Here is a 14,015-nt window from a genome sequence, read left to right as displayed (position 1 = left end):
CATCCTGGTTCGCACAGTGGCCCACCAGATGCCACTGGAAGCCACAGGGAGGAGTTGAAAGGGGCAGACCCTCTCTCCTGCTTTGACTCCCTTGCAACTGGCACTCAGAGGCAACCTGCCTCAGAAGCTGGAGGTGGCCTGTTGCCCTCCGGCTATAGCCGTTGGTAGACCCCTCCTCCATGAAGTGATCCAAACCCCTCTTCAAAGCCATCCAGACTAGTAGCCAACACCACAACATCTTGTGGCAGAGAATTCCATGAGCTGATGATGCATTGTGTGAAAAGGTACTCCCGTTAGTTGGACCCTAAATTGTCGTCGTCCAAAGACGCTCTACATATTATTATTATTATTTTATTTTTATTATTATTAATTCAATTTCTATACCGCCTTTCCAAAAATGGCTCAGAGCGGTTTATACAGAGAAATAATAAATAAATAAATAAGATGGATCCCTGTCCCCAAAGGGCTCACAATCTAAATATTATTAGAACAGCATGAAAAGGTGACATGATGAGTATATCTAAGTCCCACAGGGAGGGGTCTTGAAGTAGCCCCCTCCCCAAAAGTTAAGGGACTCCCTCACCACCTAAAGAGCTGAAATTTGGTCTACAGTAGCTCAGGACGCCCCAATAACTAGCAGTAATACCTGAAATGCAGACGTTTGTACATCTCCCACTTGAAACTGGGGTCAGTGAGTCAACTCCAACCCGGTTAAGCTGTAATACTGACCTACCTTGCAAGGTTGTTGTAAGATTCCATGAAATGCTTTCAGAGATAAAGAAGGGATGCTCTGTGATTGCCAGGCATTGTTGATAATGATTATAATGAATGTACCGTTGACCTTCAATCCTGGCCAGGACTGATCCTTCCTTTCCAGCTGCCACTGAGGATTTGAAATGAAGACCAAAGACATTCAGCTACCAAAAAGAAGTCTAAAAAGGGGACAGTTTCACATCTCATAGGCTCAGAGGGAGCTGCCTTCTATCGTGATTCACTAATGTGGACTTGCAAACTGCATTTATTTGTAGTAACAAAAGAAAGTGCAGACACAAAAGCAATACAATGGAGCAAAGAACCGGAAGAGAGGAGAGGGGAAAGGTGGGAAATGACAGGCCAGAAGACATGAAGACAGTAGCATCCAAATATTGTCAGAAAAGCATTCCTTTGTTTCTTAATTACCAAGTTTTATTCCTTAGCGCTCATGAGTTTCACTTAGCCACACATGGACTCATTCCCATGTTCAGTTTCTTTGTGGTTGAGGCAAGAAGAGTAGAAAACACACACACAACACCCAATCAATAAATACACATATACGACTACGCAGCCCCATCTCCACACATTGGATGCAATTTCCCAGCCGCATTTCCGACTTTGCTGGGGCGTGTCTTCAAGACCATGTGATGGAACATAAAGCAAAATGGCTGCCTCTGTGATGGAAGCAGAATGGCTGCCTCTGTGACAGAACATAAAGCAAAATGGCTGCCTCTGTGAAGGAACATAGAGCAAAATGGCTGCCTCTGTGAAGGAACATAGAGCAAAATGGCTGCCTCTGTGACAGAACATAAAGCAAAATGGCTGCCTCTGTGAAGGAACATAGAGCAAAATGGCTGCCTCTGTGAAGGAACATGGAGCAAAATAGCTGCCTCTGTGAAGGAACATGGAGCAAAATGGCTGCCGCTGAAATGGTACATAAAGCAAAATGGCTGCCTCTGTGAAGGAACATGGAGCAAAATGGCTGCCTCTAAGACAGAACATAAAGCAAAATGGCTGCCTCTGTAACGGAACATAAAGAAAATGGCTGCCTCTGAAATGGAACATAACCCCTGCTAACTTGGCAAAGAGGCCCCTTTTAACATGGTGATTCTCTTTATTTAGCAGGGGGAGAGTAACTGGCCCTATCCAACCCCAGCACAGTAGCCCTCCAGTGACTGTTGCTGGTGTCTAGCTTGTGTATCTTTTTAGATTGTGAGCCTTTTGGGGATAGGGATCCATCTTATTTATTTATTACAGTATTTCTCTGTGTAAACCGCCCTGAACCATTTTTGGAAGGGCAGTATAGAAATTGAATAAATAAATACATAAACAAACAAACAAACATAAAACAAAATGGCTGCCTCTGTGACGGAACGTAGAACAAAATGGTTGCCTCTGAAATGGAACATAAAACAAAATGACTGCCTATGATTGCCAACTCTGACTGAAATTATTCCAGGATGTTTTCCTGTCAATCTTTTTCACATCATCAAGCCATTAATTTGCTCCCAATCGTGATCTGAAGATGGGTGCAGTTTCCTAGAGAATCCAGGCCAATCCTAGGGCCTCCAGGGAACTGCCATACCATGTGGCAAACGACACCTCATGTCTGGAAGCACATGTGCGGATGAGAGCAGCTGAGTCCAAGTGGTGTGAAAAGGTGTTAGGGGGCATCAGCAGCACAACTGAGGAGGAAAAGGTTTGGGCTTTGGAGCAATTTGATGAGCTACTTCCAACATTCATCAGGCCCCAGAGTATGCATGAGAGCTGGTCTGGTGGTGGCAAGCATGACTTGTCCCTTTAGCTAAGCAGGGTCTGCCCTGGCTGCATATGAATGGGAGACTAGAAGTGTGAGCACTGGAAGAGATTCCCCTTAAGGGGATGGAGCCACTCTGGGAAGAGCAGAAGGTTCCAAGTTCCTTCCCTGGCAGCATCTCCAAGACAGGGCTGAGAGAGACTCCTGCCGGCAACTTTGGAGAAGCTGCTGCCAGTCTGTGAGCTAGATGGACTAATGGTCTGACTCAGTATATGGCAGCTTCCTATGTTCCTGTGACGAGGATATCCCACTTACATTCTGCAGGCATCAACATTAGGGTTGGCAGCTCTATTCCTTGAGGGTTTGGGGCGTGTGTGTGTGTGTGTGTGTGTGTGTGTGTGTGTGTGTAGAACTCTCCGCGGGCTTCTGTAGTCCTGCGGAAAGAAGAAATGGGCACAGACAGCTAGACGACGACTACAAATACTTATATACTGCTTTTCAACAAAAGTGCTCAAAATGGTTTATCTAGGAAATAAATAAATAATAAATTAATAAGAAGGTTCCCTGTCCCAAAATGACTCACAGTCAAAGAAGAAACAAGCCACCTAATGGTGCAGCAGGGAAATGACTTGATTAGCAAACCAGAGGTTGCCAGTTCGAAACCCTGCTGGTATGGTTCCCAGACTATGGGAAACACCTCTATCAGGCAGCAGCGATCTAGGAAGATGCTGAAAGGCATCATCATCTCATACTGCACGGGAGGAGGCAATGGTCAACCCCTCCTGTATTCTACCAAAGTCAACCACAGGGCTCTATGGGCGCCAGGAGTCGAAATCAACTTGACGGCACAACTTTACCTTTACCTAAGAAGAAACATAAGGTGACACCAGCAACAGCCACTGGAGGGATGCTGTGCTGGGGTCGGACAGGGAGGGACAGTTCGGTTGCTCTCTCCCTGCTAAATACAAGAGAATCATCACATTCAAAGGTGCCTCTTTGCACAGTTAACAGGGAGAACTGCACCAGATGGAATGCCGTCTTTTGTGCCAGAGGCTCCCACACTGAGTTCTCAAATATTGTTAGGATGATGGGATTTGTAGTCCAGCAATGTCTGTGGACCAGGAGCTGGAAATCTGTGCAATTATGCAGAGCAAATACAGTGTCATGGCCAATTATTAATTATTGATATTATCATGCTTTCACTTGTGAGACAGGGCACTACCCCAAAGAACCCCCAATCTAGATTCCACAGGTGGGGCCGACAACCGAGAGAACGTAGGCTGGCAGATCCCTGATTCGAATCCCACCTGAGTTATAAACTCATGAGCTGGCCATAGGCATAGATGGGCTTCCCTATCTGCACAATGGAGTGGAATACCGGCCTACTTTACAGGGCTGACATCAGGCTGACCAAGAGGTTCTCTGGAATGCTTCCAAACCGAGAAACAGCCGGAATGTTTTCCATATAATTGCTTCGTATTAATTTGTATAATCTGGTCAGGACTGATCCTTCCCTACCAGCTGCCCCTGAAGCGCGGGAGCGGAGCAGAGAGGAGTCCAGAAGCAGATTTGATTTTCGTGCCTCCGAGAATGCTTTAAATATTTCTTTTTTGTTCACCAATCCCAGAGAGCTGGCAGCAGACAAAGGATTCTCCTTCTTGAGTGTGAGCACCAAGTCCAACAGTTGCTAATTGGGAGATAACAGACAAGGACAATGGCCCTGTGGGGTGAATTGGGGCAGCAGAGAGAGAAAAGTAGGGGGGGAGAAAAGAACACAAGCCAGCCTCTAATTGGAAGCTGTGCCTGATGGATCAGCCCGTTTGCCTTTGTCCCCCGGCCAGGAGAGGCCTCCTGCACAAGACGGAGGCGTCAGCCACTAACTGCTGGACAAAGGACTGTCTGCCGCCAGCAAGACCAGGCATCCAGCTCGCTCCCCCCTTCCCTCCCCCCTGCAAATCCCAGGAAACCTTAACCCTTTCTGGAAGGCACAGAGAGACGTTCGGGGGACAGGGCCGAGAAGGCCTGTTTATTTTGAAAACATCACATTTGGATGCCACAGACAATTGTTTAAGAGGGGTTCCTTTTTTCATGGTGTGCATGCATACACACAAACACACACACACTTTTCTTTTCTCCATCTTGCCAAACAGATTTAGCAGGTTTTTGGAAACCATGCCCCCAAAAACCTGCAAGACCTGTTTATTACGTGGCTTTCTCTCAAACCACCTCCAGCTCCCGGAAGAAACGATTGTTCATTTTTTGCCAAAGTTGTTTACAGGTGCAAACTGCTCTTCTCTGAATGTTCATCTTGAGTTAAAAACATCTTTACTGAAGGCTGCTACAGTATGTATCTACTGCCCTCTGTAGCCAGCATCAGCAAAAGGACAAATCCCTGCCCCAAGGAGTTTACAATCAACATTTTTGACGGGCAACAGGAGGAGAAGAGGGGAAGGGGAAGGAGAAGGGACCACAGGAAGAATACACAGACACGTGTAGTGTGGTGTAGTGGTTAGAGTACTGGACAGACCAGGGTGACCAAACCTTGCTCAGCCACAAAATTCATTTGGTCACCCTCTCTTTCTCTTGCAGCCTAGCCTACCGTGCAGGGTTGTTGTGGGGATAAGGAGGAGCACTCGAGTTCTTGGGAAAGGAGAAGACTGAGTTAGGCCATACAGCACTTGTCAAATACTCAAAGACTACATTGGATGGATTTAAGCTACAGAAGGGTAGGTTTTGGCTGAACTTTAGGAGAAACTTTCAGTGATAAAAGCAGTTTGACAATGGAGCTAGTTACCTAGAAGGGAGAGTTCTCCCTTGCTGGTGGTCTTCATGCAGAAGCTGGACAGACACTGTGGGGGACACTCTAGCAGCAGATTTCCTGCACTGAGGAACAGGTGGACTAGATGATCTTCAGTGGCCCCTCCAACTCTGTGATATCTTGGAGGGAGGATTTAAACAACAAAACAAAATGGCAGTAACTACTTCGGCTTTGCTCCAGTTGAGTTGGGTCAAATGCTTCGCAGAAAAGGTGGGTTTTGAAGGACGTGAGAAATGTCTGGGCAGAGTGGAAGAAATCATTTCCTCCTGGCTCCACCAAAGTTTTCTAGAGTGGAATCAAAAGGTTCTGCCCAGCCTTTGGAAATCCTCACGATACTCTGGAGGGTAAAACTCTGACTGTCCCCGTTCTCTGTCCCCTGACAACTTTCCAGCCTTTGGGGGTGTCTTGTTATAAATAGCTAGCAACATCATTCTTCAGAGACCTCATGTGACCCTTCCCCAATGACAAGCAGTTAAATCACTGAATGGGAGGTGAAGGCATGTTAGCGCCAGCAGATTTTAAGGTCAATGTCTCAAGAGAGGGAGCTGCTTCCTTCAGAGTCAAGCTGTTGGCCCGTCTAACTCAGTACTGTGTGCTCTGACTGGCAGCATCTCTCCAGGGTTTCAGGCACTCTCCACCTGTTACCTGACCTTCCCACTGGAATCGCCAGTGGAATGATGGGGAAAAGGTATCCAGGTATAGCTTCAGCCTTCCATTAAAGTTGGCAGCTCTAATGCTAGCGTGCAATAGCTCAGGAATGTGCAATAGGTGATTGGTTCTGTTCCCTGAGCCATTTGCTTTCCTTCTGACAGCAATTGGTGGACCAAGTTTGTAATTCTTTTTTTTTTTTTAAGTCGAAAAATAGTGTTTGATGGCTGGTGAATACTAGCGACGACACACCCTGTCTGCTTGGGAAGGGGCTGGAGAGAAGACTTTTGGTCTTCCTAGCTCTGCATTTGTGCTTGTTGTTGTTGTTGTGTTACCCTAACAGGGCACAGAATCACAGTGTCTGGCACATTATGGATAGTAACCACTAGCAAGAACATTACTTGCAGCTTCCAAAAATGCCTGCATTTGCATCACTATGAAGGGTGGTGCACAGAAAAGCCTGATCTGCTTTGCACACGCTCATCCAAAACTATACCACGCTTAGGAACCTAGGAAGCTGCCTTATACTAAATCAGACCACTTGTCCATCTAGCTCAGTATTTAATTTAATTTATGTATGTATTTATTTAGACACTTATTTTATTTAAAATATGTATACCCCGCCCCTCCAGTACACTACTGCTCACAAGAATAAAATGGATACAATATATAATAAAAGTAATAAAATGAACCAAATTAAGCAAACAAATTAAAAGATTGTGGTTAAAAACCACAATCAGTATTAAGTTTCAAATTAAAAGTTACTTTAAAAGCTAAAAAATTGAGAATGATAAAAACGGAAGAACCTACCAGATATAACCAAAGACGGTGCATTTAAAAGCCTCTTTAAAAAGATGTGTTTTTAGTTGTTGTTTTTAAAAACCACTGAGGGAGGGAACATGGTCAAGCTCTTCAGGGAGGGCGTTCCAAAGCCAAGGGGCCACAACCGAAAAGGCCCTGTCTCTTTGGTCGTGGCCCCTCAGCTTTGGAATACCTTCCCTGAAGAGTTTCGCCATGCAGCCTTCCTCAGTGGATGGATGGATAGATAGATTCTGCAGCAGCTTCCCATGATTCATGTAGGAGTCTTTCCTTTCTCAGGTTTCCAGCAGGAATCTACGTGATGTCAGGGATCGAACCTGGGGCCATGTTCTTCTAAGAAACTACAGCAATCCCATTCCCTGTTGACCACTCTTGGTTAACATCTTAAATAAAACAAATAAAACACTTCCCCACTCTTCCTGTTCCCCAAAGTTCCTGTGCCTTTAGCTGCTTTTGTGGAAGGCAGAAACCTAACGAGGAGTTCTCCCCATTGCGAATTTAAAAGCTCCACCTGTTGAATTTCTGTTGGACATGAAGCTGTTAAAAGTAGAGGGGTGTGTGGCAGTCCTCATCCCAAGTAACTTTAGAGCAAACCATAGTTTTTACACATTAAGATACATCATTAATAATGATTCTACAACGAACCACCCCCCCACCCTCCCAATTTAAGTCCTGTCTGCATTTTCATAAAATGTTAGCCTGGTGGTTTTTTTAATATAACAAACAGGCTACGCCAGCAGAGGGCGCCCTGTTCATAAGGAGCGAAGCGTTGGCTTGTTCTGTTTCTCTTCCCAACACAAACAATTTGACTAATAAATCTTCTAGAGAATGAGAAAAGGGTAATTGGTGAAGAAAAGGGGTTGTTTATGTCATCCTTTATTGCTTTACCAAAAAGCTATGTAGTTGAACTTAAAGTGGAGGGAGAGAGAGAATTCCACTCCTAGCTTCTGTTGAGGCCAGGTTCAATAGAAAAAGAGTTTTTAGGAGACAGAAACTGATTTTTCCATTTCAGATATTTGCGGGGGCCAGGACAGCAAAAAATATTTGGAGAGGGCAAAGAGTCATAAAGTTCAAAGGCCTGTTACTGGGTAGCAAAGGCAGCACCAGAAAAAAAGATTCGGAGAGGGGCACAGAAGGAATAAAGTGCAGTTTACAGGGCCAACTGTATCCCACGCCAGACTTCTGTAAGAGAAATAACAGTATATTTAGCATTAACACTCCCATCCTAAAAGTATTTACTATGAATCAAGTCCTGCGGAGTTAATTTTCAAGTAACTGTGGAATTAACATTCAAGTCTTTCAAGGGTTGCAGACTTATTTCAACTGGGACAAGACCAACAAGATGACGTTAAAGAGAGATAAATGAAAAGTCATGCATTTAGGTAAGAAAATTCAAATGCACAAGTCTAGGATCCAGGGTTGGTGGGGGGAGACCTGGCTTCGCAGCCATGCATGGGGAAGGGATCTTCTATGTTCTTTCTGCCTTATGCGGGTCAAAGAACAAAATTAAGGTATTGATTGATTAGTCATGGGGAAAGGATCTTGGCGTCTTCGCAGACCACAAGCTGCACAGGGCAGGTTCATGTGTGGATGAGTAACTGGTTGAAGGACAGGAAACAGAGGGTAGGAATAAATGGACAGTTTTCACAATGGAGGGAAGTAAGAAGTGGGGTCCCCCAGGGATCTATACTGGGACCGGTGCTTTTTAGTTTATTCATAAATGATCTAGAAGTAGGGGTAAGCAGCAAGGTGGCCAAATTTGCAGATGATACCAAATTCTTCTGGGTAGTGAAATCCAAAACGGATTGTGAGGAGCTCCAAAAGGATCGCTCCAAACTGGGCGAGTGGGTGACAAAATGGCATATGTGGTTGAATGTTAGTGTAAAGTGATGGATACGGGGGGAAAACCCAACTTCACAATATATGCTGATGGGATCTGAGCTGTCGGTGACTCACCAGGAAAGAGATCTTGGGGTCGTGGTGGACAGCTTGTTGAAAGTGTCGACTCAACATGTGGCAGCTGTAAAAAAGGCCAATTCCATGGAAGCGGACTGAAAATAAAAATGCTAATATTATAATGACCTTATACAAAACAATGGTGCGGCCACACTTGGAGTACTGAGTACAATTCTGCTCATCACATCTCAAAAAGGATATTGTAGAACTGAGAAAGGTGCAGAAGAGGGCAACCAAGATGATCAGGGATCTGGAGCACCTTCCTTATGAGGCAAGACTACAACACCTGGGGCTATTTAGTTTAGAAAAAAGACGACTGCTGGGAGACATGATAGAGGTCTATGAAATCATGCATGGTGTGGAGGAAGTGGAGAGAGAGAAATTCTTCTCTAGAACCAGGGGTCATCCCATGAACTGAAGGCCAGGAAATGTAGGACCGACAAAAGGAAGTACTTTTTCACACAGCACCCAATTAATCTATGGAATTATCTGCCACAGGATGTGGTAATGGCCACTAGCTTGGACGGCTTTAAAAGGGACTTAGACAAATTCATGGAGGACAAGCCTATCAATGGCTACTAGTCTGGTGGCTATTGGCCACCTCCAGCCTCAGAGGCAAGATGCCCCTAAATACCAGTTGCAGGGGAGTAGCAGTAGGAGAGAGGGCATGCCCTCAACTCCTGCCTGTGGGCTCCCCAGAGGCATCTGGTTGGCAACTATGTGAAACGGGATGCTGGACTAGATGGGCCACCTTGGGCCTGATCCAGCAGGGCTGTTCTTATGCTCTTATGAGCCAGCAGTGTGATGCAGCTGCTAAAAGAGCCAATGCTATCTTGGGCTGCATTAAGAGAGGCAAAGTGTCCAGACCAAGAGAAGTGAGAGTCCTGCTGGGTCCTACATTTTATTCTGCTCCCCACAATTCTGGGAACTGCATTTTTAAGAAGAGATGGCTGAACTGAGACAGGTTCAGAGGAGGTCAAGAGAGATGGGGAGGCACTTGGAAACCAAGCCCTATAAGGAGCAATGGAAGGAACTGGGCATGTTTGGTTTGCAAAAGAGGAGACCAGAGGAAGGTAGAAGAGCAGGCAGTCTGTCCGTGGAGCTGCCTTCCAATGTCTGAAGGGCAGCTGTCACACAGAAGGAGGACCAGAATTGTCCTCTGTGGCTCCGGAGGAAAGGACTATAAGCCATGGGCTGCTGTGACAAGGGAGCAGAACAGTGGGACAGTGGTGGGCTCTTCTTTACTTAAACAGAGGCTGGAATCGCAAGTGTCAACATGTAGCAAATTCCCCCTACTAAGCAGGGGGTTGGATTATTTTTATTTATTATTTATTATGTACTAAGCAAATTTGTACACCGCCCCAAACTTTAGTCTCTGGGCGCTTAAGAAGACTGTCCAGAGACAGCCTCATGCAGGTACCTAAGAGGGTTAGAAGACCTCTTAGGTACCTTCATGACATAAGAACAGCCCTGCTGGAGCAGGCCCAAGACCCATCTAGTCCAGCATCCTGTTTCCAACAGCAGTAAAGAGGGCATCTCCCCCCCCCAACTGAGGTCTTGCCTGACATTTCACCCCATCCATGATGCACTGCAGAATGACTGCTGTTGGAATGTTGAGTTTCACAATGGAAATTCTGGTGGGGTTTATGTCCCCACGACAGACAGTTGTGGGATGTGTCCAAAGGACAGTGAGGCAGGGGATGCTGGGAGTTGTAGTCCAACATCATTTGTGGGCCCAAGTTTGAGAACCCCTGATTTAATCAGTTAAAAGGTGCATGCATTTTCAGAAGAGTAAACACAATGGTTCTGAAGCAAAAAAAAACACCCCACACTGAACAACACATCATTTCTTGGGGTTTAGAAGAAGAAGAAGAAGAAGAAGAAGAAGAAGAAGAAGAAGAAGAAGAAGAAGAAGAAGAAGAAGAAGATTTATACTCTGTCTCTCCAGTGCACTGCTGCTTGGGGCGGCTTACAACATGAATAAAATAGATACAATTTAGAATATTAAATATATATATATTAAAATAAGTTATAAGACCAGGCTAAAACTACAATTAAAATGACAAATTTAAAAAATGTGAAATTAAAAGTAATCCATCGCAAGCAAAACACCAAGAAACCTACCTGATATGAGCAGCGGACAAAATATTTAAACGCCTCTCTTAAAAAGATGTGTCTTCAGTGGTTCCCTAAAAACACTGAGGGAGGGAGCCTGGTGAAGCTCTTCTGGGAGGACGCTCCAAAGTCGAGGAGCCACAACCGAAAAGGCCCTGCCTCTTGTCCCCGCCAGCCGGATCTCCATGAGTGGCCACCTGAGATGCCGAAAAGACGGCCCTGGCAGGTTCATAGGGCAAATGTGGGCTAGACACATACGTGTGTGCCATTGTGTGTTCTGTTGTCTGTGCACCTGGATACATGCGTGTGTGCCATCGCAGGCATAATTTCACCTTTGTTCTACACGGAGGGAGAGAGAGAGAGAGAGAGAGAGAGAGAGAGAGAGAGAGAGAGAGAGAGAGAAATACCCCCCCCCCACACACACACACACAATAATGATTTTACTGATTTATTTATTTTTACCTTCATAGCCTGCTCTTCTTCCAAGGAGCCCAGATTGGCATACATGGTGATGTGAATCCCCACAACCACCCTGTGAGGTAGGTTACGCTGAAAGAGAGAAGTGATTGTCTCAGAGTCACCCGGCAAGTTCCGTGGCTGAACGGGAATTTGAACTCTGGTCTCCCTGGTCCTAGTCCAACACTCTAACCTCTGCTCCAGGCTGGTTCTCATAGTTGGGATTATCCCCATCCTAAAACACAACCTCACAACAACCCTGTGAGGTAGATTATTTTATTTTATGTATTTATGTATGTATGTATGTATTTATTTATTTATCAGATTTGTACACCACCCCAAATTTTCATCTCTGGGCAGTTAACAATAGCACGATTAGGCTGAGAAATGGCAGAAATAATAGGGTTTTAGAGCCGGAAAGGACCTTCTTCTAGTCTAATCCCTTGGCCCATGGTCATATTATGACTGAGTTGGAATTTGAACCCAGGTCTCCCCGTAACTCAATGGCAGAGCATCTACTTTGGATGCAGAAGGTCCCAATTCCAATCCCTGGCATCTCCAGGTAGGGCTGGGAAAGACTCCACTTGGAGAAGCCGCTGCCAGTCTGTGTAGACAATACTGAGCTGGATGGACCAAGGCTGTGACTCAGCGTAAGGCCATCTCCCATGTCCCTAGCCCAGTGCTCTAATCACTGAGCCACCTTGTCCGTCTCTAATATGTGCATATTGCTCCAAGACGTCACCGAGAGATAAAACAGGAAAACAGAAAGTTCAGCAAGCCAAGACTCCAATAAAATACTTCCCTTCTGCAGGATGGGAAGCATATTTGCAAACATAATCAAGGCAAAAGATAATTTTCAAAAGGGAAACAGTTTATGTTGGCAGGGAGAATCAATAGGAGAGGAACTGGAGATTTTATGGATTGTGAGAGCCTTGAGATGTTGTTGTTTTGTTTCAGCCTGGGACCGCCCCCCCCCTTGCCGGAGAGCATTTCTGCTGCTGTCGCTTTAAATCAATCTACTTTTTGCATTTCCCCCCACCCCATTCGTTTATATCTCTGTAATGTGAAGCGGATGCCGATGTGAATTGAAGCATTTTAATCTTTCCTGATCAAAATGAAATGCAGACCCGCTGGGATTTATAGCAGACTTTCTACACATCCCCTAACTGAAAATAATAACAAACATATTTTTAGTATTGCTTTAAAAAAAAATAGTCCTAACTGAAGCAAGAGAGAGAAATGATTCCAAGTTTGGAAGAAAGAAGCAAACTCAATTCCGTGAGATTTCTCATCGGTTCTTTAAAAAGCTTTCAGAGCCGCCTCCTTGAACCTGAATCAGTCACTGGCGTATTAAAAATAAATTGGGGGGATGCACGCCCCAGGTTGGCAGATGGGAGAATTTGTGCACACGCAGTAGGCTGGAGACAGATTTTAAGAGAGTTAGAAGCATTTTGAGAGAGGCCCATGGTAAAATCACAGGTTTGTTATTCACCATGCTGTTGGATTCAACAGGTTTAGCAGGTTTTTGAACGGTGAAAACCTGTAGCATCTGTTTAACCAGAAGTAAATGTGGGATGAGTCCACCCACCACAAGCAGCAATACTTCTGTGGAAACTACATTCAGTTATAGGAAAAAATGTTGAATATGTAATTTTCATTTTTCACCAGGACTATAGTGCAGAGGAGGAAAGGTTGGATGCCCCCTTCCCACACAGTGCAGGGGAAATCCAGATTTTGGGGTCCCCTGAGACAGCTATTTAAAAAAAAATCACACACAGAGAGAAAGGAAAAGTGCTTTTTCAGATCATATCTGGTGATGTTTAGCACCAAGGCCATGAACAGTAGTGGAGAGAACAGCATCTCCAAGAACGTGCAGAGGGCTTTCATGCCCCATCGAGAGACCACAAACAACCCCCTCCATATTTTGTGTGGTGGGAAGGGTGTTTAAGGGGAAAGAAACTGAAGACTGGGTTTATTTTTTCTTCATTTGAGTAATAAAACACCAGGCCACGGGACCTCCTTCTAACTCTAAAACCAGCTGCTCTGTTTGGGACCTGGGTGCCTGAAGGACTACCCACTACATGGTCCATCTTCAAAGACCTTCAACCGGGTCCTCTCGCAATCTGCAATCCGTTGGTAAGGCCTTTTTGGTGGTGGCACCCTAACTGGAATGCTCTTCCCAGGGAAGCCTGCCGGGCACCAGACGGGTGATGTCATTTCAGTTTGGCCCTAGGCAAATAAATTTTTGGCCCAGTCATCCCCAGCGTGTGATAAAGACCAGTTTTAACTGTTACACTCCACTGTGTTTTTAATTTGTCTCCAACACGAGACTACCTTCTTGAGGTTTTTGTTTCTGCCGTGCTGTATTTTTGTGTGTGGTTTTACTGTGCGTGTTTTATAATCTTTAGGCTTGGGTGGCAGCCTACAAATCCTTTAAATAAATATTTAAACGGGGTAGCATGTGGCAAGGTGACCCCCCCTCCACTCAATTTTTTAATCTTAGGCATTTGCCAGAAAGTGTTCCAACGGGGCCCTTAGGGTGCATACACAGGCTGTCATATAACTGTTAGAGGTTGTTAATTTTTACCCCAGTGGGTAAAACAGTACAGCACTAAGGAATGGGCACACACTCCAGTTACAGAGTGGGTAGCAGAGGTTGGTTTAGTTGCTGCAGCTATTTAGAGAAAAACACAT

General features: G+C 45.2%; 1 protein-coding gene across 1 annotated transcript in view; it reads right to left on the bottom strand.

Moving 5' to 3' along the window:
* Positions 1–5,326: 5,326 nt before the first annotated feature.
* TBX2 (T-box transcription factor 2) overlaps positions 5,327–14,015 on the bottom strand; it is a 111,130-nt gene continuing 102,441 nt past the window's right edge. Inside the window, exon 7 of the mRNA XM_053274544.1 lies at positions 5,327–5,446. Within this exon, the coding sequence (XP_053130519.1) occupies positions 5,420–5,446 (27 nt within the window). The 3' untranslated portion in view covers positions 5,327–5,419. The remainder of the gene's footprint in view (positions 5,447–14,015) is intronic.

The sequence above is a fragment of the Hemicordylus capensis genome, chromosome 12 (assembly GCF_027244095.1).
Source record: "Hemicordylus capensis ecotype Gifberg chromosome 12, rHemCap1.1.pri, whole genome shotgun sequence".
Classification (NCBI taxonomy): Eukaryota; Metazoa; Chordata; class Lepidosauria; order Squamata; family Cordylidae; genus Hemicordylus; species Hemicordylus capensis.
The sequence above is the reverse complement of the archived record's forward strand: the minus strand, read 5'-3'. Positions and strand labels throughout refer to the sequence as shown.